This window comes from Piliocolobus tephrosceles, chromosome 10, assembly GCF_002776525.5.
Source record: "Piliocolobus tephrosceles isolate RC106 chromosome 10, ASM277652v3, whole genome shotgun sequence".
Lineage (NCBI taxonomy): Eukaryota > Metazoa > Chordata > Mammalia > Primates > Cercopithecidae > Piliocolobus > Piliocolobus tephrosceles.
In genome coordinates, this window is record NC_045443.1 from 91703869 (window position 1) to 91725482 (window position 21614).

The 21614-nt window shown below is 45.7% G+C and overlaps 2 protein-coding genes across 4 annotated transcripts in view; one reads left to right on the top strand and one right to left on the bottom strand.

The window, feature by feature from the left end:
• PLXNC1 (plexin C1) overlaps positions 1-21614 on the top strand; it is a 160706-nt gene that overhangs the window by 112666 nt on the left and 26426 nt on the right. For both annotated transcript variants that reach the window (XR_002734521.2, XM_023226012.2), the window contains exons 18-22: positions 230-268; positions 499-623; positions 2014-2212; positions 6466-6612; positions 20523-20700. Coding sequence is in view for 1 of the 2 variants with exons in the window: in XM_023226012.2 (XP_023081780.1) it covers positions 230-268; positions 499-623; positions 2014-2212; positions 6466-6612; positions 20523-20700 (688 nt within the window). In the remaining variant the exon portion in view is untranslated. The remainder of the gene's footprint in view (positions 1-229; positions 269-498; positions 624-2013; positions 2213-6465; positions 6613-20522; positions 20701-21614) is intronic.
• CEP83 (centrosomal protein 83) overlaps positions 3253-21614 on the bottom strand; it is a 196575-nt gene continuing 178213 nt past the window's right edge. Inside the window, exon 18 of one of the 2 annotated variants that reach the window (XR_002734697.2) lies at positions 3253-4160. The gene's annotated coding sequence lies outside the window, so the exon portion shown is untranslated. The remainder of the gene's footprint in view (positions 4161-21614) is intronic. The other variant, XM_023226730.2, reaches the window with a different exon arrangement.

Below are 21614 nucleotides of genomic sequence, written 5' to 3' on the forward strand. Positions count from 1 at the left end.
CATGATAATTATTCTTCTTAGAGGCTTTCGGAATTCAGTGGCGTTTCTTGAAAGCTGAATAATTATTTATTATGTACTAGAGAATATGCAGCCACCATAAACCCAGGGGCGCTTCAGATTAGCAAATAGTGTCTCTACTTTATTAAAACGGACTTGGGTATTATAACAAAAATACACTCTTCATTTCCTTTGGATGTTATGAATAATAAAAGTGTCTCCTTCCTCTCAGTCAGGTGGCTTCACCCACATCTTCACTGAAGATATGCATGTAAGTCTCTGCGTTTTCATTTTTAGCCCAGTGACTGCCTGATGTTCATAGTGTTATCATCATTATCATCTCCATGATTATTACTTTGAATTTTTATTGTGGTTTTTTTGGATCATGAATTCAATATTAAATAGTTCATTGTCTTGGAAAACCCATTGTGGATCTACTTTCTAACCTTAAACTTACATATGATTTTGTATTATACTATATATTTCTTTTCTTTTTTTCAGAACAGAGACGCCAATGACAAGAATGAAAGTCTCACAGCTTTGGATGCCCTAATCTGTAATAAAAGCTTTCTTGTTACTGTCATCCACACCCTTGAAAAGCAGAAGAACTTTTCTGTGAAGGACAGGTATTAGTCCATTCTCTGATGTTTTAAAAGCCTTTAAGAAGAGAAAATCAGGCTGGGCATGGTGGCTTATGGCTGTAATCCCAGCATTTTGGGAGGCCAAGGCAGGCAATCACTTGAGGCCAGGAGTTCAAGATCAGCCCAACCAACACAGCAAAACCTTGTCTCTACAAAAAAGAGAGAGAGAAATCAAACCTGAGGCCCATATTTTATTTCCAAACCACTATCTGAACGTGGTCTCTTGAGAACACGCACTTTTCCAAAGGCTGTTTGATTGGAAGTTTATGCAGCCTTATCTCCATTTAGATCACACCACTCCAACACAATTTTTATTTTTTTAGTTGGAATCTCACTCTGTGGCCTAGGCTAAAGTGTGTGATCATAGTTCACTGCAGCCTCATCCTCTTGGGCTCAAGCTACCCTCCTGCCTCAGCCTTCCCAAGTAGCTGGAACTACAGGTGCATGCCACCACACCCCACTAATGTTGTTGTTGTAGTGGTAGAGACCCCATCTCTACTACATGATCCAAAAAAAGTGCTGTATTGCCCAGGCTGGTCTCAAACTCCTGACCTCACACGATATCCCCTTCTGCAAGGATTACAAGCATAAGCCACTGTGCCTAGCCCTTTTTAAAAAAAATTTGAGACAGGGTTTCGCTATGTTGCTTAGGCTGGATTCAGACCCTGGCCTCAAGTGATCCTGCTGCTTCAGCCTCCTGCCCCCAGCTCCCAACACAAGGTCTACTTTGAAGACACACACACAACCCTCCCACCCCCAAGTAACCCTGAAAAACTCCAACACCCCAAAAAACCCACATAAATTCTTTTTTTTCTTAAGATGGGGTCTCGGTCTGTTGCCCAGGCTGGAGTGCAGTGGCACGATCTAGGCTCGCTGCAACCTTCACCTCCCGGGGTCAAGCAATTCTCCTGCCTCAGCCTCCCCAGTAGCTGGGACCACAGGAGTGTGCCACCACGCCTGGCTAATTTTTGTATTTTTAGTAGAGACAGGGTTTCACCACATTGACCAGGTTGGTCTCGAACTCCTGACCTCAGGTGATCTGCCTGCTTTAGACTCCCAAAGTGCTGGGATTATAGGCGTGAACCACCATGCCCGGCCTGTAAATTCTTAATCAAAAAAGCAGAAGTGTTATTTTTTATTTTTAAAACATCCTGAAACTTTGGAAGACTCACTTCTTGTTACCACTCTAGTTTAAATGCTGAAAACACAGAAAATGTTCTAGAGATAGAAGTGGTTAGAATCTAAACATTAAAAAAAAAGCTCCCAACCCAACAAGCCAGCTCCCTGCCCTGCCAGTGAGCTTCCATGGAAACTCCCATCAGTGTCCAGCTAGGCCTGCAGCTGATGGTTCACCCAGCTGTCTTTTTTTCAACAGGTGTCTGTTCGCCTCTTTCCTAACCATTGCCCTGCAAACCAAGCTGGTCTACCTGACCAGCATCCTGGAGGTGCTGACCAGGGACTTGATGGAACAGTGTAGTAACATGCAGCCTAAACTCATGCTGAGACGCACGGAGTCCGTGGTCGAAAAACTCCTCACAAACTGGATGTCTGTCTGCCTTTCTGGTTTTCTCCGGGTAAGTGTCACATCCCTCAGCAGTGTCAGAGGTAAGACAATAGGCAGGTATTTTTAGCAGACTCTGATGCCTTTGCCAGGATAAATCCTGAATGCTCGATGGTGTCAGCATTTAACCATGTTTTGTCTTGGTCCTGACCCAGAACAGTGAGGGGAAAAGTAAACATTGTTTTTGCTGCAACTGGTCTATGCAAATGTAATTCATTTAGAATTTCCTCAGGTGAGACTTTTCAAGTGAGTTCACCTCACATCAATTCACACCCAGAGCCCAGTCAGCCCGTTTAAGAAATTGTACTGCGAAAAGGGAATATTTCAAACACCAAAGAGAACAAACTGTTACAGGCCCTCTGAAGCATTGTAGAAATACCCATTACCTACCAATGCACTGTAAGCTAATTGCAGTCAATTCCTACCAGTCATTCCGCATTAAAGCAGCTCTCCAAAGAGCTGCCCCCCCTGGAGTTTGCTTTGTTGTAGTGACTGTGTGCATGTGGTTGTAATCTAATTGAACTTTAAAATCTTTTCAAATGCAAACTTTCTATAGATTCCAGTGGTGAAGAGGGTCGGCCCTAGAGTCCGCTACTTGAGCTGAATCTAGACTTCACCACTTACTTGGTTTTATAACCTAGAGGATTGGAAGAAGATTTTAGACTGTTTTGAAGTGCAGATGAGAAAACATGCAATTGCTTAGCACTAAGGAAGCCTCCATAAATGTTGGCCATTACTATTATAAAATATTAATGTGAAAATAAAGGTGTCCTGTTGAACTCGATCTTCACCCAGCCCTCCGAGGCCCCTGGTACAGAAGATTCTTATCCTTTAATTTTACCAGCCATCCAGATTCCAGCAAAACTGCATAATTGTGTATTTGTAGCTAGTTCGGAAATCTAATTAAACTTTGAATAAGATACACTGCTATGCCACAGGTTTTAACAGTGCTACTTAAGTTTAGATCCAACAGCAGTGCTTTAAATAGACTGTGTTTAGTTTAATGTTTAATGCAATCTTACAAGTAGATGCACAACATTTTTTTTATTTCTCACCAACCCCTTCCTCTCCCTAAGGCAATACCCATTTATTAAGATTAATGAAATCTGCCTTCTTTTCTGTTTACTTGGTATAAATCATCAGAGGCTTTGGGGGAGATGTTGAGCCAGTTATTTCTGGGACGAATATTTTTTGTTTCCCACTGTCTTTGCTTTTAGCCACAACAGCTGCTAGATGGAGTCACCAGGACTCTCACCCAGTTCCCTGGTCTTGGTCTTCAAAGGCCCACTCCTGCCCCACCACGGTCTCACTGGATCAGAAGCTCCGGAAGTAGAGCCCAGCAATCCATGATTTTTGCAAGCCCCTGAGGTAGTAGAGAGAGCACCAGACTAGGGGTCTTGGTTAGAAGCAGTAGGTCTGGGCTCTGGAATCATCTCAGCCCCAGTCAGCTGTGTGTCCCTAGGCGTGGTTCGTTCCATCTGGGCATCTGTTTTCAATCCACCAGATGACGGGCGTGTGTGGGCGTCACCTTTAAATCCCTTTCCAGCTCTTTCTACTGGATCTTGTGATTCTTAACTCTTGAGTTTTGAAGGGCTGCTCTTGGGCATTAGAGGGGTGAGATGTTCAGAAAATCTGGGCTGCAAGCCCAAACGGCCTCCTTGAGCAAAGCATTCTGGGTCAAGATTTCACAGTGCTGATTCAAGAGCGTCTCTCGAGCACTCTGGGTGGTGAGGGGGCGGCTCGGCTCGCCAGGAGGAAGTGGCATCCAGCCAGTCGGTGATACTTTCACTTTCAGTGGAATAATTCCAGCTGGTGCAGGGGTCTGATGTCCCTCCACCAGGTGCTCAAGAGGGTCTGGGACACCGACGGCCCTAGTCCTCCCGTCCTACCCCACAGACGTTTAGTGGGTGACAGTAGCTCCGTGACCGCCAGGTAACTTCCCCTTCCAAGACACCAGGGCTCTGTGGGTAAAATAATAATGCCATGTATTGAATGTGCCAGACAGCATGCTAAGAGCTTTACCTACCTTTTCTCATTTCATCTCCTTAACGGCCCTTTGAGCTGAATGTCTTCATGACCATTTTGCATGTGGGGGAGCTGGAACACACAGAAGAGCTGTGACTCTTCCCAGATCTCACTGCTACTGTGGGACAGTGCCAGGGTCCTAGAGCTCCAGGGTCCTAGAGCTCTTAGCCACCCCTCTGTGCACTGAAACGACGGAATCTGCTCTGGTCTGTTAAAATGTCGAAGCCTGGCCCCTGGGGGAGGGGAATCATGTACGCAGCGGCTGTGACTTGCCTAAAAGTTGTGTTCAGTGGTGACAAACCTCATGGCCCTGTGATTCCCCACATCGGCCACACATCAGAATCCTCCTCCATCCCCGTCTCCCGCCCCGCCCCCGGCCCCGGGAAGGTATGAAAACTACAGATACCCAGGCCTCATTCCTCAGAGAGATGGCAGCTGTGTAGGTTGAGTGGGGCCCAGGCGTCTGAATTCTTAACAAGAGCCCCCAAGGGATTCTGGTGATTAGCCAGGGTTAGACCCAGGAGCATGGGCAGAGTGCAGGGCCAGATGTTACTTAGCTCCGTCTAGCTACCCTCCAGAAAGTTCTGGAGAATTCCTGACCACAGGCCTCCTGAGTCGAGAGCTACCCCTTCACACAGCCCCCGAGAGCCCATCTGGCCCCCTGACTCCAACCCCTGCGGGAGTACGCAGCCCCTGTCCAAGGGTTCTCAGCCTCCCTTCTGATCTGTGCTGGAGGAAAAGAGGTTCTAGTTTTGTGGTCAGGGCATTACTTGGGGTGGGGGGTGGGCGGTGGAGGGAAAGAGAAGAGAGGGTTGAGGTTGTAAACCACTAAATAAAGGAAGTTTCTCATGAGAGTTAAATGTCATGCACTAGTCCTGCTGCCCTCCCTACCTTGGAAATTTCTGAACTTCCACTTCTGCCCTGCACTGAAGAGGAAACTTAAGGATGTATCACAGCGGGGACAGAAGCCGAAAGGGAGCTGCAGGGTGGCAGGAGGTGGCAAGAGGAAGCCCAAGGACTGGGGAGGGCGGATATTCCTGCAGCAAGTATAAAGGAAGGGACAGGGTTGGGGTGGGATCCTGAGAGACTTAAGATGTCTTAGGTAACTTGCCTGCGCAAGGGAAAGCAGGTGAGACCCAGTGGTAATCCTCCTTTCCCAGCCGGATGTATCGCTTGTCAAGCTGTTAACTGGCGCTTCAAGTCCCAGCCACGTGGCTGGCCTTTCATCATCACTAAGGCACTTTGACTTCCTAGCCACGGTTCTTCCTCCACCACAGAGGCCTAATGTCCATTGATTACGGAAGGTTTGTTATTTAGCAAATACCCTACAGCTGACCCAGGGCTACGTGCCTTGGGAGGATGCCGTGGAAAGAGAACACACAGCCTCCCATTTGAGGTGCTCAGAGCCCTTTGGAATACAGATATCTGTGGTTGCAAATGTGAGCCATTGCCATCGCAGCAGGGGAGGCAGTCCCACCCCCAGACAGGAAAAATGCGTGTGGCTTAAATTTGAAGAAAGAGCCAATCAGGATGGGCTGAGTGTTTGGGGAAAAACCTTAAAGGAAATGGAATTGGCTCTGGTTCAGGGAAAAAGATGGAGTCCCTCTGACCCAGCACCGGGAAACGTGTCCAGGTGGGACTGTGCAGGGTATGTCTGGGAACTGCCCGGGCTGGGCTGGACCCATGGGGAGGAGATGAGGCTGCAAACTGTTGAACGGCAGGCCACTTCCTTCAAGAAGTGCTGTTAACACCAAAAAACATTGTCTTTGGCAAATGTATAAAAGTTGTTACATTTATCCTTGTTACTAAGGATAACTGTGCATTTTTTTAAAAAATGTCGTTTATTTCTGGCTTGCTAAAAGGCGATTAAATACGAATGTAAACAAAGGTACGCTCTCCACATCTACTAACTGTTCCTAGGCGTTAACCCACTGATGAGCATTGGTCTGCCATATGTAAGTTTAAACATAAAATAACAAGGGATACTGTGGGTACTGCACATTGCTGTGAATGTGCACGCGTGCGCGTTTGCACACGTGCATTCGCGATGGCGAGAGGAGGCGGTTTTCTGAGTTTTGCATCCAATCCCAAGCAGAGCAACATGTATTTTCTTGGGAGTTTTGTGTTAGAAAACCCTGCCTCCTGTCTCCTGCCTTACTGCCATAAACAGAAACTTTAATTCTTTGGAAAGTACAGTGGATTCCACAGAAAGCTAACTGTCACTTTTGTGTCTTTTCCAAGGAGACTGTTGGAGAGCCCTTCTATTTGCTGGTGACGACTCTGAACCAGAAAATTAACAAGGGTCCCGTGGATGTAATCACTTGCAAAGCCCTGTACACACTTAATGAAGACTGGCTGTTGTGGCAGGTTCCAGAATTCAGTACTGTGGTATGTTTTCCATAAAGCTCCCAGCCAGACTCCCAAATAAATCTGGCGGGAAATTAGAGGGTGGGGGTGGCTCACTGACAATGAAACGGTATCATTTCTACTGCGGGAGGCCCTGTGTGTTTAGTTAATTAAAAACAGTTGATAAAAATATTAACATGCGTTCACATAATAGATTTTAATTACTGAGATTGGGGGAGAAAGTATTGTAATGATGCCTGGGGTACTCATCAATTTCCAAAGATTTTAATATCAGGATTGCTTATAGCTTTCAGTGTCGTCAAAGGAAATGCAAAGTACTCCCTATTCAGCACTTATAATTGCAATCAGAATTTCTCAAATGGCTGTGCTCTGGGAAGACAATGTGTGAAGATATATTTCAACCAAATTGAGGCCGTCTTATTTTAGAACGATAACACAAGACAAATTCCACTGCGTTCCCCATACAACGTGACGCCCTTACTTTATTTTCATGGATTAGTTACAAATGTTTGGTGTCATGCACTTAATGTACTGTGATCTCATAGATATTTTTAGAGGAACGCTGTAAATCACTACAGGAAGATGATTGCCTAGCTGCTGGAGGGTTTCACCCGTTTGAGAACTTTTTTAATTCATCCCCTCCGCACCCACCCCATGCCCTTCCTAAAGAAAAAAAGCCCAATTTGGGGCACATTCGGGAATTTCAGAGAGGGAGCCAAGCAGGGAAAGGAACTTCAGAATTAGGAATTTTCTATGCTTTTCTGTTAGTAGAGACTTGGAGAGGAGACTGCTGTGTTTTGGTTTGATCTTTAGCTTTATGAAGATTCTGGGCTTCTTCACGATCTCGTTAGTGGAGGAGGAAAAGATTACAGTGGGGTTTGGGAATTGCTCATTAAAAGAGCTGAGTCTCCTGTGGCTTCGCTCTGGATAGTGGGGACTGCAGTGTCATCCGGGAAGAATTCATTCCCTAATTGGAGAAGGCACCACTTTGCCGCGGACTGTGTTATGGTTATGTCCTCTGGTGGGAGAATAGTCCATAGGTCAGCTGTTTCAAGTTTTCTGCCACTGCCAGATGCGGCTCACCCCTCCATTGAAGATGGCGCCATGCACGACTGCCATCTGAGAGCGGGAAGCTGAGCTGAAAGTCAACACTTCTCAGCGTTCTGAATTGTGTTAATATACCCATCCGCATCTGAGAGGCCGGAGAGTGGGCTGCAGTGCTTCTCAAACTTGAGCATCTAGCAGAATCTCCCAAAAAACTCGCTAAACACCAGTCGCTAGGCAGCATGCTGGAGTTTCTGATGCAGTAAATCTAGGCTATGGCCCGAGAATTCACTTCTCTAACCAGCTTCCTGATGCTGCAGATGCTGCTTGACAACTATGGGTAGAGTGGCTAACAGTGTGGACTCTGGGGCCGGACAGGTTGGAATCCTGCCTCTGCCACTGGTTAGCTGTGTAATGTTGGGCAAGTTTCTAAACCTCTCTGTGCCTCATTCTCCTCACATGTGAAATGGAAATGATGGTATGGTTCCTACCCATCTCATGAGGTGTTTTGAGGATTAAGAGTCAGTATTATAAAAAGCACTTAGAACATTGCCTGGCACATGAGTGCTACCTAAAACTTTATTCCATTTGATCCAGATCTCATTGAACCCTTGTTTAAACTGCAGGTCCAAATATACCAGTGCCTGGGCTTTCCCTCAGGACTGACTGAATCAGAATCTCTGGGGAGGGAGCCCGGGCATGGATGTATTTTGCAAACCTTCCAGATAACTCTGATGTGTGTTCAGCCTGGACACCACTGGGTATCTTGGAGAACAAGAGATAAACTTTGCACAGGGCCTGTTGACTCACTTTTCACTGATCCTGGGCTTGTTATTCCCAACCTAGAAGATGTTTGTGCTTTTACTTTACGACATTTTAGAAGCCCCAAAGATCCCCAAAGAGAAATATTTGCAAATGAATACAGTCAGGGGAATCCTCCAGTATTTCAGTCTCAAGATACTATTGGACCCAAACAGGAAGGACAGGAAAGGAGAAGACGGGGTTGGAATCAGGAAGAAGTCAGATGCCTGAGGCAACTTTTGAGGTTTTGAAGCCTTTTTAATGCTTTACATCTGAACGTGTTTTCTCCCTTTCATTTTGAAACATTATTTATTTCACAGTCAATTAAGACCATGTGTTTCTGATTTGTTAACACTCAACTCATCATCAAAATGTTACTTGATGCTGAAGAAATTCATGTCGACTCTTGAAATTTTTCTTTATAGCCCCTGGGGAAAAGGGTAATGGAAAATCACGATTTCAGAAATCCACATAAATCTTCCTTTTCAAATTCAGATTTGCCGGTACACAGAGTTGAGCCTTGAAAAAGGAATGGGCCACTTGTTTTTAGGGGCCTTGCCGTTAAAAATGGTTAGTACCTCTTATGGGGCCTGGCCCAGCCCCCCTTTCATGGTGGGCGGTTGTACCAGAAGCTACAGAGAAGGCACATGATCCGTCTGTGCTTGTGTGACAAACTGTTAGCAGAAGGTCAATATAAAAATTTAAGTTTTTCATTTCCTTTCAGGCATTTCCCCCAGCCTGAACCACCATATTTCTAATTTTCTTTCTTCCTCCCTTCCCTCCTCCCCCTCTTTTTCACTTCCCCCACCTGCCCCTCCCAAGCATGTACACCCAGCTGTTTTAGGACTTGATTTCCCAAATTTGCCTGAGGTGGTTTATGTCATTGAAAACCAAGGTGTGGTGAACAAACTGATTCTGTGTGTCCATGTGTGCTAGGGAGGCGGGAGGTTGGGGGCAGATTCTTTCAAGGAAAGGAAAGTCAGAAATCAAGAGCGTCCTCATGAACCACTTGAAATGACAGAACCTGGTGCCAAGGCAGGGACACGTTTGGAAAAAAGGCTCCCAAACTCGTGTTCAGCTAAATGCTCAGAAGCGCAGCACCTCATATAGCAACCTAAAAGTTAGCTTTCACACCTCTCAGATGAGGATGTGTTGTCCCTGAGGTATGGGGGGTTTTCTAGAATATAAAGGCATCTTGCCAATTTCTTATACACGAAATCATGATACTAACAAGTGGGCCCTGGGAAGTAATTCTCTGTTCTTGCATATTGAGAAGAAAATTCCTCTGTCTTGCCAAAAATCCAAGCCAAGTCCCCTAGAGCCATGCTTCCTTCAGGACCATAAGAAACCATCCTTCTCTATCATGGCATTCCAGACTGGTGTTTAATGAGGCAACAGTGAGACAGAATGCCGTGATATCTACATCCTCCCTAATGTCAGCACCAGGGGTAGGGCTGTGCACACACAGGACTTTAGTCTTTCCTTAATATCTAGGAATTCAGGTTGGACAGCCGGAAAAGAATAAGACCAATTTTTTTGTTTTTTTTTAAACGGAGTATCACTCTGTAGCGCAGGCTGGAGTGCAGTGGTGCAGTCTCGGCTCACTGCAACTTCCGCCTCCTGGGTTCAAGCAATTCTCCTGCCTCAGCCTCCCAAGTACCTGGGATTATAGGCACCTGCCACCGTGCCGGGGTAATGCTTGTGTTTTTAGTAGAAACTGGTTTTCGCCATGTGGCTAGCCTGGTCTGGAACTCCTGGCCTCAAGTGATCTACCTGCCTTGTCCTCCCAAAGTGCTGGGATTACAGGTGTGGGCTACTGCATCCGGCCGAGAATAAGACCTATTGCTCTGCTGGTATTTTTTCACCTTTGCAAAATTTTGAACATGTTTGATTTTGTTGATGGAGAATCTCAGACTCACTCAGCTGGCGTTTTGTCAAGAGTGGAACTTTGGAGGAGTTAGTGAAAGTTTGAGGATTTCACATGGGAGAAGGGACGTTTGCTTCACTTTCAGGAGGAGTTGAGGAAAACCAGTAACTCGTAGCAAGCATGCTGAATTAGCAAGAGAAAGTTGACTTGTAATCAAAGTTAAGTGTGAAATGGTTTTTTGAACTCTTAAACTCGGAAAACGAGCTTGCCAATCTGCTGTATCTGAGAGGTAGCATCTTGGCACCCTGGAAAACAGCGTTCTGAAAAAAATATCCATAAGAAAGTTTTCAAGATTATTAGAAATTCTTGAAAAAACACAAGTACATGCCTGCAGAAATATTAATGCCTCCAGTTTGATTTGTGCCAGCCTACCCCCGTCTGTGTCTTTCTCTAGCAGTTACCATTTTGGGACAATTACGTTTAATGAAATATCTCATATGTAACAGCCCTAGGTGTCTCTACCAGGAGTTTCTTACTGGTACACTTCCTTTAACAGTGCTCTGCCTGCCAGTGCTGGCTTCTTCTGTTCCATTTAGTTTGTCCTTGCAGAAGATCCATTAGCCCCGTAATTAAACAACCCACTGTCCCGATTAAGTCATTCTCTGTTACTTCAATTACATCCCATTGTTCATTAAATCCTGATGTTTGCACTTCAGCAATCTTGTTTTTAATACTCCTACCATTTGTGGAGAAACAGTGAAGTTAATTAACAATTCTTGAGCTTTTTCTTTTTCTCTCTACCATACTGCAAATCATTTCCATTATGACTTGCAATAATACTGAAACCATTACTAACTTCATAGTTAGTGTTCTGAGCTTCCTGATCAAAGAGTGAAACCATTTTTTATAGTCATTTTAGGTAAGTCATTCCCTCATTGATGGCAAGCCATGGAAAATGAAAAATTAACGTGTAATGGGTGCTTTAAATGACTTTCCTCTCCATACACTTTCTTCTCACGCCTGTAATCTTGGAATTAGAAAATAATTTAGTTATCTAAATATAAAAGTATTTATTTTTCTTCTTTATAGCTCAAATGTGCACTATTATGTTATTGCTAGGATCATTATTTCTATTTGTACCCCTCAGAGAATGGTAAATTTTATCACAAGTCATGGTGGAGATAGAAAGCATTATCGAGATTTGTTTGTTGCCATTGTCAAAGTTAGCATTCCATTTGAGGGTACTGTTATCTAGAGCAGGGACCAGCAAACAACAGCCTGTGGGCCAAATGTGGCCCCTCTGCCTATTTTTATAAAGTTTTATTGGAACACCTGTTCATTTCCTTATTGTCTATAGCTACTTTCCTGCTACAGTGCAGAGTGGAGTAGTTGCCACAGAGACCATATGGGTTTTAAGCCTTAAATACCTTCTGGCCCTTTGCAGAAAGTTTGCTGGCCTTTAATCTAGAGCTTGACATAGTAGAGAATAAGAACTAGAATCCTCCCTCCCACAAACCCCAAGACAGGCTTGGCCTCTTTCCTCTCCTTCTGGGGACACAGCAATGGAAAGGCCTTGCCACTATTTACAAGTCCGAAACTCATGCGGCTCTTTGCCAACACACAACACCCACCCCACCCCCAACCCTGCACCCGCAAATACTGTGAATACTGAAATCAGTCATCTTGGGCTAAATCAGACAGCTCTTCATACTTGATTTTAGGACGGACAAAACGTTAGCAAATGCTAGCAAGTATAGAAAAATTGGTGAGAGAAACCTAAATTTGAGAAAATTATCTCCATTAACTTTTTTTTTTGAAATGGAAAAAGGCTCTCGTTACTCTGTCCTCCACCCGCTACTCTGCTGTTAGGGTAGCAGATCCCTTGATCCAGGAAGCTGTGAGCTATGGAATCTTTGTGGGGAAAGGAAAAGGGGAGCAGAGTGAAGAGGGGAGGCTGGACAGGCAAGCGCAGCTCAAAGGGGAATGTCAGGCAGAAGAATGTCCCAGGGCTGCTGACTCTGGCTTGGAAAGAAGCTTAGATCAGAAGTTTCCCTGAGACTTGTACTTCTAACTCTGGCCTCCTGCTGCTTCTACAGAACTTCTGAAACTGGATTTTCTTTCTTTTTTCTTCTCTCTCTAATTCAGGTTGGTATGAGAACTAGGCTTTTCTCTTGACTTTCATTTGGCTCTGAAATAAAATTAGAAATATATTTTATAGGTTTTATTTAATGAAAGCAATTATTGCTCCAAGGCCTTTTATGATAAAGTTGCCGGTTTGTAATAAATTCTTTTACAATTACTTTCTAGGCATTATTAGGTATTACAGAAAGGAGGCAGCAACATTCCTGCTTTTATTAGGCAAGAATATGGTTGAGGAGACAGTGAGTAGCCAGATCATCTTCCCATGTGGGAAAAGATCTGTTCCCTGCCCTCAATTCATCCTGCCACAGCCCCCTGCAGCCTAATCCTCTCTACCTCCTCAATACCAAAACCACCAAAGCACGTGGTGGGATGGTGGGTAAAAGCGGTAGTGAAAGGGGAATGCAGTCACATGCTCCCAGGCCGTGTGTGGAAGAGGTGGGGTTTGGAGTCTCATAGTCTTGGGTTTGAATCTGGGCTCAGCCACTTTACTTTGGGCAAGTCTCTCAACCTCTCGAAACCTGTTTCCTCTTCTGTAAACAGGCAATGACCAAAACCTGCCCTTGCACATTTGTGGTGAGGTCAGAAAATAATACATGTACTGCGTCTAGCCATCTTGCTGGCATGAAGTAGGTGCTCATTCTTTTTTCATCCGGTTTTCCTTGTCTGAGGTGTGCTTTCTCTTGTCTCCTGTAAGCTTCGCTAAGCGGAAAGGACTGTCCCCTCAGTATTCTTTTTGGTTGGTTATTTATTGATGATGTGGGATGCCGGGGAGTTGATCAGCTGAGTCCATCATCATGAAAAGCATTTCTTGGGTGCCTGTGTGCTTATATTCTTGTTAAAAATGTTACATATGACTCCTGTAACGGGGTATTTACAACCTGTGGCAGACAGTATCCTATGGGCAGATGTGAACAGGAGGCGAGTGTGATAACCTGTGAGAGGCTGGTGGCTGACATGCTACAAAGGGGCCAGGCCCTTCCAGCCTCGCCCTCTCCCTGGGCCTTCTGGACCATACATTTTCCAATAGCCTTTTCTTTCCCATAACCCTCCTTGGTAATAGGCATCATTCCCAAATCAATCAGGATGCAGTTCAGCTGTACGGAACACAGACCCAGGATGTCTGTGGCTTCAGCAACAGAGAAGCTGATTTCTCTCCCTGATGGCATTCTGGGTGGGTAGTGCAGGGCTGGTAGAGCAGCTGCTCCTCTCTTGTCCTCATATTCTAAGTGTCTGCTCACCCCCAGCCTCATTTCCCATCCCAGGCAGCAGATGTAAGCAGGGCTGTAAAACGGAGGGCAGATGGTCACCAGCCATCTTTTAAGGATGTACCACATAACATATCCACTTAATGTCATTGACCAGGACTTAGTCAATAACTCAGACTTAGTCTAACTAGGACATGTTCTGACTCTGAGCTGCAAAGCCAAGAGGCCAGCTCTGGGTCACCATCTCCCAGTGCCTCCTGGCCCTGCCATCCTAGTCACAAGATGGCTGCCACCGCTCCAAGCACTACTCTCCCTTTTGTTTGGACAGAAAACTTCTGACTGGGGGTGGTGGCTCACACCTGTAATCCCAGCACTTTTGGGAGGCCAAGGTGGGAGGATCATTTGAGCCCACTGAATCTGGAGCACACTGGCCACACCTGGCAGCAACAGAAGCTGGGAAATGTCGCCTTTATTGTGGGCGAACAGGAGCTCTGTAAAAATGCCCTTGGGTGGCACCTGAGGCACAGGGTGCTCCAGATTCAGTGGGTTCTGTGAGGAGGGTGAGGAGGTAAAGCCTCCTCTACCAGATCGCCTGTGTCCAGCCTGACTCTTGGGAGAGCACTGACTGAGGCCCTCAAGCAGAGGGGTACTGCCCTTGGCTGGCCTCTTCACTTTGCAGCTCAGAGTCAGGACACGCCCTAGTATAAGACTCCCACCAGTTCCATGATTTTGGACATGTTTCTAAATCTCTCTGCATCTCAGTTTCCTCATCTATTAAATGAGGCTAATAATGGCACCCACTTCATAGAGCAGTTGTGAGGATTAAATGAACCTATAATTGCATTCCCAGTACATGGTAAGCACTCAATAAGTGCGGGTCCTTATTATTACAAACCTAGAACCGTATTCTTTTCTTTACCGTATTTTTTTTTTCCTATGAAAAGTACAGGGACTCCCTTTCAAGGCAGCAGGAGGTTTCAGAAGGCAGGCCTGGGCTACAAGTCCTCCGCCCCTACTTCCACCCAAAGAAGGTGGGATTTTTTTTCTGTAAACTTCCTGACCTGATAGCCTGAGTGAGTGAGTGAAGCTTCCTGCTCACCAGTCTAATTAGAGACTGGAAGCCAAGTGTCTCCATGGTCCAGAGGCCTCCCTCATGTACTCCAGCTCTTTGCAGACTCAATTCGAACGCTGCCTCCTCCATGCAGCCTTCCTTGATTTCTCTGTTTGAAAACCCCCTGCCGACCTGAAAGAGGTATCTCTCTCAATCCCTAAAATGTTCCATCTGTACCTCCCACATTCTACCTGGCATTAGAATTTGTTGTATATGCCCCACAGTTCTTCTACTAGTCTGCTAGTACTTCCCAGGCAGGATGAGTACAGGTTCTGATTTGTATCACCTACAGTGCCCTGCACACAATAGGTGCAAAGTAAATAGGCATCAGTAGACGCATCTGTCTACCTCAGCATCCACAAAATGAGCTCCGTCAGTTTGGCCCATGCAGCTATAAGTAAGAGAAAATTGAGAGCATGACTTGCCTCTTAGAGCAGAAAGTCTAGAGGGAAGGAGCTCCAAGCTGGTCCATACACTCCATGGTGTCACAGCTCTGGGTCACTATCTCCCAGTGCCTCCTGGCCCTGCCATCCTAGTCACAAGATGGCTGCCACCGCTTCAAGCACTACTCGCCCTTTTGTTTGGGTAGAAGACTTCTGACAGGGTGTGGTGGCTCACACCTGTAATCCCAGCACTTTGGGAGGCCAAGGTGGGAGGATCACTTGAGCTCAAGAGTTCAAGACTAGCCTGGGCAACATAGCAAGACCCTGTCTCTAAAAAAAAAAAAAAAAAAAAAAAAACTTAAAAATTAGTCAAGCAGTCTCTGCTACGTGGAAGGCTGAGGTGGGAGGATTGCTTGAGCCTGGGAGGTTGAGGCTGTGGTAAGCCATGATCACACCACTGCACTTCAGCCTGGGCAACAGAGTGAGACCCTGTCTATTAAAAAAGAGAGAAAACCCTTGCTTTTATGTGTTGGCCAGAGCTGGGTTACATGACCAGCCCTGGTGAAAGAGAAGGGAGTTGCTGCCGATCATGCCTCCCAACCCAGGCTGGACCCACCGCTGTGCAGACCTGGCCTTTGTTAGCAGAGGAGGGATGGCTGTTGGTTGGACAACAAACCGGACCTGCCGCCGCAGCTTACTGATGCTTTCCTGCCAAGGAAATAGGAAGAGGCAGGGCGGTTCCTCTAAACAGAGGGCAGATTTCTGGGGAAGGGACCAGTGTACATTTCACAGCTCTTTAGCCTTTCATGGGTATTTTCATGGGTATTATGCCATCCCATGGATTTGGACCATGCTTACTTTACAAAACATTCTTGTACTTCAAAAGGCAGGATCACTAAGTATTTAAGAACACGAAGCTAGAGTACCCAGTTCTACCATTTTCTTGCTGGATGACCTTGTGCCATTTAACTTCTCTGTGCCTCAGTTTCTCATCTGCCACAAGGGGATGAGTAAAAGAATCTACCTCACAGGGTTGTTCCTGAGATTTATATATACAAATATATACACGTCATTTAAAACAGTGTCTGGCACCTATAAAGCACTCCTTAATTTGCTATTATTATATGTCATTATTTAGTGATCCTGTCACTCCTTTGAGATAGGAACAATGAGGATTTTAAGCCTCAGCGAAGTTAGACGACTTCCCTACATTCCCTCAGCTGGTGAGCAGCAGAGAATGGGAGGGTCCAGGTGGCCTGGTGCTGGGCCTGGAACTCAGGGCCCTGACCCTGCTGTCCTCCCTACTCAGAGTCGTCTGTGGACACTCGCTGAGGGTGATAGTTACTGATGGGTGACTGTTGTCCCACAGATGATGCTTTTGTCTCTGAAATTTATTGCGAATTAGCTGAGAACAAGGACCATGTCATAACGTCTCTCTGACATCCCAGCCCTAATACCAAATAGGGCAGGAGAACATGCTGGTTAAATGGGCTTTGGTGGGAGTGTGGGAGCTGGAGAGATGGCCCTTCCATCGAGGTATCTCCCCTGATGGGGTACAGTGGCTGAGGGCAGACGCTGTGATGTCACGCTGTCTGACATGGCACAGGCATCTGCTCCCCATCACAGAGCAGAGGCCCACGTGCGCTTTCCCAGCCTGGGGGTGGAGGTGTTAAGAGGCCGACGCCAAGGGCCTTGACTGTACTTGCGCCTTAGGAAACTGCTGTTTGAGCACTAAGTGTTAGCAGCATAAAAAATGAACACAAATCAATTTGTGTCTGAATTTACTCTCAGAATTCCCTGTGGACTCTGTAAAATGCCATTTTATCTCTTCCACCCATCTAGCTGTGGAGGCAGTGGCAGATTTACATTATTTTATATCCAGTAAGGGTTTTTTTTTTTCCTTTTGGTGATGTTTTTAAAAAGAACATTTATTGCCCCTAAAAAGGTGTTTTTGTTGAAGACAATAGTGCCCTTTAGGTAGTAGTAGAATGCTGTTTCACAAGTATTTATAAAACTATTAAACAAGCTGGGATTGCTGAAGCTCTGATTAAAAGGTGCCTCCCATTCATCTTTCTCTTTAGAAACACCTGTGAAGTAGCTTAACTGCAGTTACCCCCACCATGAGAAGATCACCTTGTAGAGAAATAAGGCAAGACCCCAACAAGACCGTAGGTGGTGGGACCGGCATTGACCCCTTCACACCCACCCCTCCCACTGGTGTGGGGAATTTAGCTTAGGACATTGCTTACAGCCTGGGCTAAGCCAGGGTTTCTGGAGGGTCAGGAGGGCTCCTGGGCTGTAGGTGGAACCAGGAGGAGGGAGGGAGAATGGGTGGTAAAGCGGGGACGGCATAGCTGAGGGGTTTGTGGCACCAGTTCTGCAGTTAGGCAAATCTGGCTTCAATTCCTGGCTCTGCCACTGGTGAGCTGTTCCTGGAGCAAGTTACTCAGCCCCTCCGTGCCTCAGTTCCCTCACTCTACAACAGGGATGGCAATAATAATACAACCTCCTGCACCAGAATGTTGGGAGGGTTCAGAGAAATAGGCCTTGAAATGTGTTTGGCAGAGCATCTGGTCCCAGAGGCCCCAGGAAACATCTCTAGAAACGGGAGGCGAGGAGAGGGCTTGGGTGTGAGGCTTCACATGTTGGTTCCTTCCAGATACTCTGCCCACCAGCTCCCTGCCTTCTCTCCTGTCTGGTATTTTTTGTTTCTTGTTTGTGAGCAGACAGGCCTTTGAATCCCTTCCTAGTGGGTGGCTGGCCCAGAACACAAAGGTTCTCTGAGAGCAGGCAAGGGAGTGACTCTGTTGTAGGAGGGAAACTCGTACAGGCCAGACAGAGATCACCAGCTAACCTCAGAGTTCACATTCCACCGATTTGGAGTTTTAATCATTTGGTTGAGACCAGAACAAAATTTACTCTTGCATAATTATCAACAGGATTATAAGGGCAAGATTTAGTGGTGTTTGTCTCAGCTCTTTATAAACACCATAAACTGGGTGGCTTATAAATAATAGAAACTTATTTCTCACAGTTCTGGAGGCTGAGAAGTCCAAGATCAAGAGCTGGTGTCCTGTGAGAGCCCCTTTCTCATGATGGTGCCTTCCTGCTGGGTCCTCACATGGCGGAAAGGGCAGGGCAGCTCTCTGGGGCCTCTTTTATAAGGGCACTAATCCCATTTATGAGGACTCTGCCTTCATGATCTAATCCCCTCCAAAGGCCCCACCTCCAAGTACCATCACCTTGGGAGTTAGGATTTCAATACCTGGATTTAGGGGGACATCAATATTCAGACCATAGCAGCATTAAAGGGAAGATACACCCCTGAGAACCTCCTGAAATTTCAGAAGCCCCACATCCACATCAGTGGTCCGTAAGTCACGGGCTTACATGCCAGACTCTGTTCTAAGAGCTATGCAGTTACTGCTGTTATGCCCTCTTTGCAGATGAGAAAGCAAGATACAGAGAGGTTACCCAGCTGGTTAGGGATGGGCTCAGAGGTCACCCAGCTGGCTTGCGGTGGGCTGGGATGAAAGCCAGGAGTCCACTGGGTTCCACTGGGTTCATTGCTGGCAGCCTCCTTCTTGGAGATACTGAGCGTGGAGTGGGCGTCCTAGCTGTTCAATGTGGGCTGAATCTGTGTGCAAATGAGTGCATACTAATACCAATAATAATAATTGTAACAGGTTTTATTACCGATATTATCATCAAGCCTTTCCCAGCAGCCTGGCCCTGTGCTAAGCCCTTGAATGCATGATCACACTTAATCTCCATAACAATGCTAGAAGGCTGGTACTGTTATTACACCCATTTTTAAGTTGAGGTAGGCCTGAGGGTTCCCATCTTCCATATTATTTGTGTTTTCATCTCTCCTCTGAGCCCTATGCAAATCAGACATTGCCTCCTCCAGCCTCTGCATATATACCTGGCTGGTGTCCACAGGACTTGGAGCCCCCCTCCCTCTGTCTCTGTATGAGGGAGCATCTTTCTTCTGTCTTCTCCCTTCCTTCTTGCCTGTTAAACTGTCTGCTCCTTAAAACAAAACAAAACAAACAAACAAAAATTCCCATTACTTGATCATTTTACATTCCCTTATTAAGCCAGGTTCAAAACATTAAATAATTGTGCATTTTACACCATACTGAAGCCTTTCTGACTTTGTGATTACCAAGGTGCATTAGAATCTAAACTGCTATGTTATGCTATTTACAAAATATTCTCAGCTCTCCCCTGAATCAATTCCTGTGAGGGTACGTATCAGGTAAAACTTGGTTGTTTTAGATCTATTTGTTCTTAGACAAAGTAAACTTGGAATTGCTTTTCAGTTCATTTTGAAATATTCCCTAGTTCTGTGTTTTCACATGTGCACAAAGGCCTTACTTCCCCCATTAGTCTGATTCTGAAGTTTTGCTGCAGTGGGAGAATGTTAACTGACAAAATGTTAAGTAATAGTGCTGAAATGTAAAGTAATTAATGCAAGAATCATAGTATGGGGTGGGGATCTCAGTGCTTTAATGAGGCCTGGGGAAACCATCTGACTGAGGATGTTGAGAGTGGAGGAGTAGATGAGTATTCCTGTAATTAATGCTGCATATTTAAAAAGTGACCTCTGTGGGCTGGGCACAGTGGCTCACACCTGTAATCCTAGCACTTTGGGAGGCTGAGGTGGCCAGATCACAAGGTCAGGAGTTTGAGACCAGCCTGGCCAACATGGTGAAACCCCATCTCTACTGAAAAAATACAAAAATTAGCCAGGCATGGTGGCATGTGCCTGTAATCCCAGCTACTTGGGAGGCTGAGGCCGGAGAATTGCTTGAATCCAGGAGGCGGAGGTTGCAGTGAGCCGAGATGGCACTATTGCACTCTCAGTCTGGGTGACAGAGCAAGACTCCATCTCAAAAAAAAAAAAAAAGCGACCTCTTTGATGTGGTCAATATGGGGGCCTCATAACCTTTCCTGTCACCTAGAACTTCACTTCTGGGACTCTGTGGTCCTGTTAATAAAAAAGATAATCACCAATCTGTCTCATCTACTGTGGATTCTTTTTTTCTTTTTCTTTTGAGGATGAAATTAGAAATCACCAAATTACCATTTTTAGACTATTTATGTGTGTGTGTGTGTATATATATATTTTACTCTCAGATATATTTATTCAATGCTTGCTCTATAATGAGAGTTTTAACTTTCTGTTTTCCTTTCCATTATCCCTGAAAAGAATGGATTATGGAGAAAAGATGAAAGTAGTATAATGCAATACAGTGTTTGCTAATGTGCCGTCAGAGGTATTAGTGGGACTTGCCAAGGTTTGTGTCTTTTATGAAATGTCTTTCAGATTGCAGTTATCTAATAGACTTGGAAATCTGTTTGTATTCTTGCAGGCGTTAAACGTCGTCTTTGAAAAAATCCCAGAAAACGAGAGTGCAGATGTCTGTCGGAGTATTTCAGTCAATGTTCTCGACTGTGACACCATAGGCCAAGCCAAAGAAAAGATTTTCCAAGCATTCTTAAGCAAAAATGGTTCTCCTTATGGACTTCAGCTTAATGAAATTGGTCTTGGTAAGGCAGTGCGGGAGCTCTGTGGTCCCAGGTCCTGATGAGTCTCCCTCCCTCCCTGCCTGCCCTCCCTCCCTACCCCCACCAGCTTCCGTTCAGTGACACTTACACAGCCAGATTGTTCCTAGAGGGCATGTCTAGGGGCCAAGAGACTGCTTTGCTCTCTCATGGGCATCCTGATTCTTCGAAGGAAGCACAGTTCTTAAAAGATGGCGGGGTTTGTTGTTGTTGTTGTTTTTAAATATTACGTCTGTAAATCAGATTCATGAGATTGCAGACCCTGAGCCCGCACGGAATCACCTTGCATCACGAAGTACAGAAAGGTGTCAACACGGTGCCCTCTGCGTGTGTTGCATTTCACATTGGCATTTGATTTGTTTGTTGTGATACTGAGCGTGTCATTAGTGGGTGGCTCAGACTCTGGGTGTTAACTCCAGCCTGCTAGAAAGGTCATCTTCCTCTGCTAATCGCATCCTGTATTAAGTATATGCTCCGTCCTCCCCCAGTGTGCAGCAGCATCTGCTATGAATTCATTTTCGGGCTCTATTGGTATACTGCAAAGGAGAGCATATGCGTGAGCAAGCTAACAGGGACCCACTTCACTCAAATGTTCATCAACATTTTAAAGTTGAGCTCCGTGCAGTCCTCCCAGGAGACTGTCGTGGGATTTTATAGCAAATAATGGGACAGAAACGAAGAATTAAAATCATGGTGGTGACAGTGTAACGAGGTTCACCTCCCCTTGATGTACAGTTATAGGCCTTGACTAAGCAGACAATTAAAATCCTCCCGCTCGGCCCTCCCAGTCCAGCCCCCTGCTAAAAGGCCATTGAGAAAGCTTTGAGGCAGGGTCTTGGAAGTTTGAGACCATGCAAATGTGGGGCAACTTGGTGATCTGGCTTTAAAGAAAGTAGGGC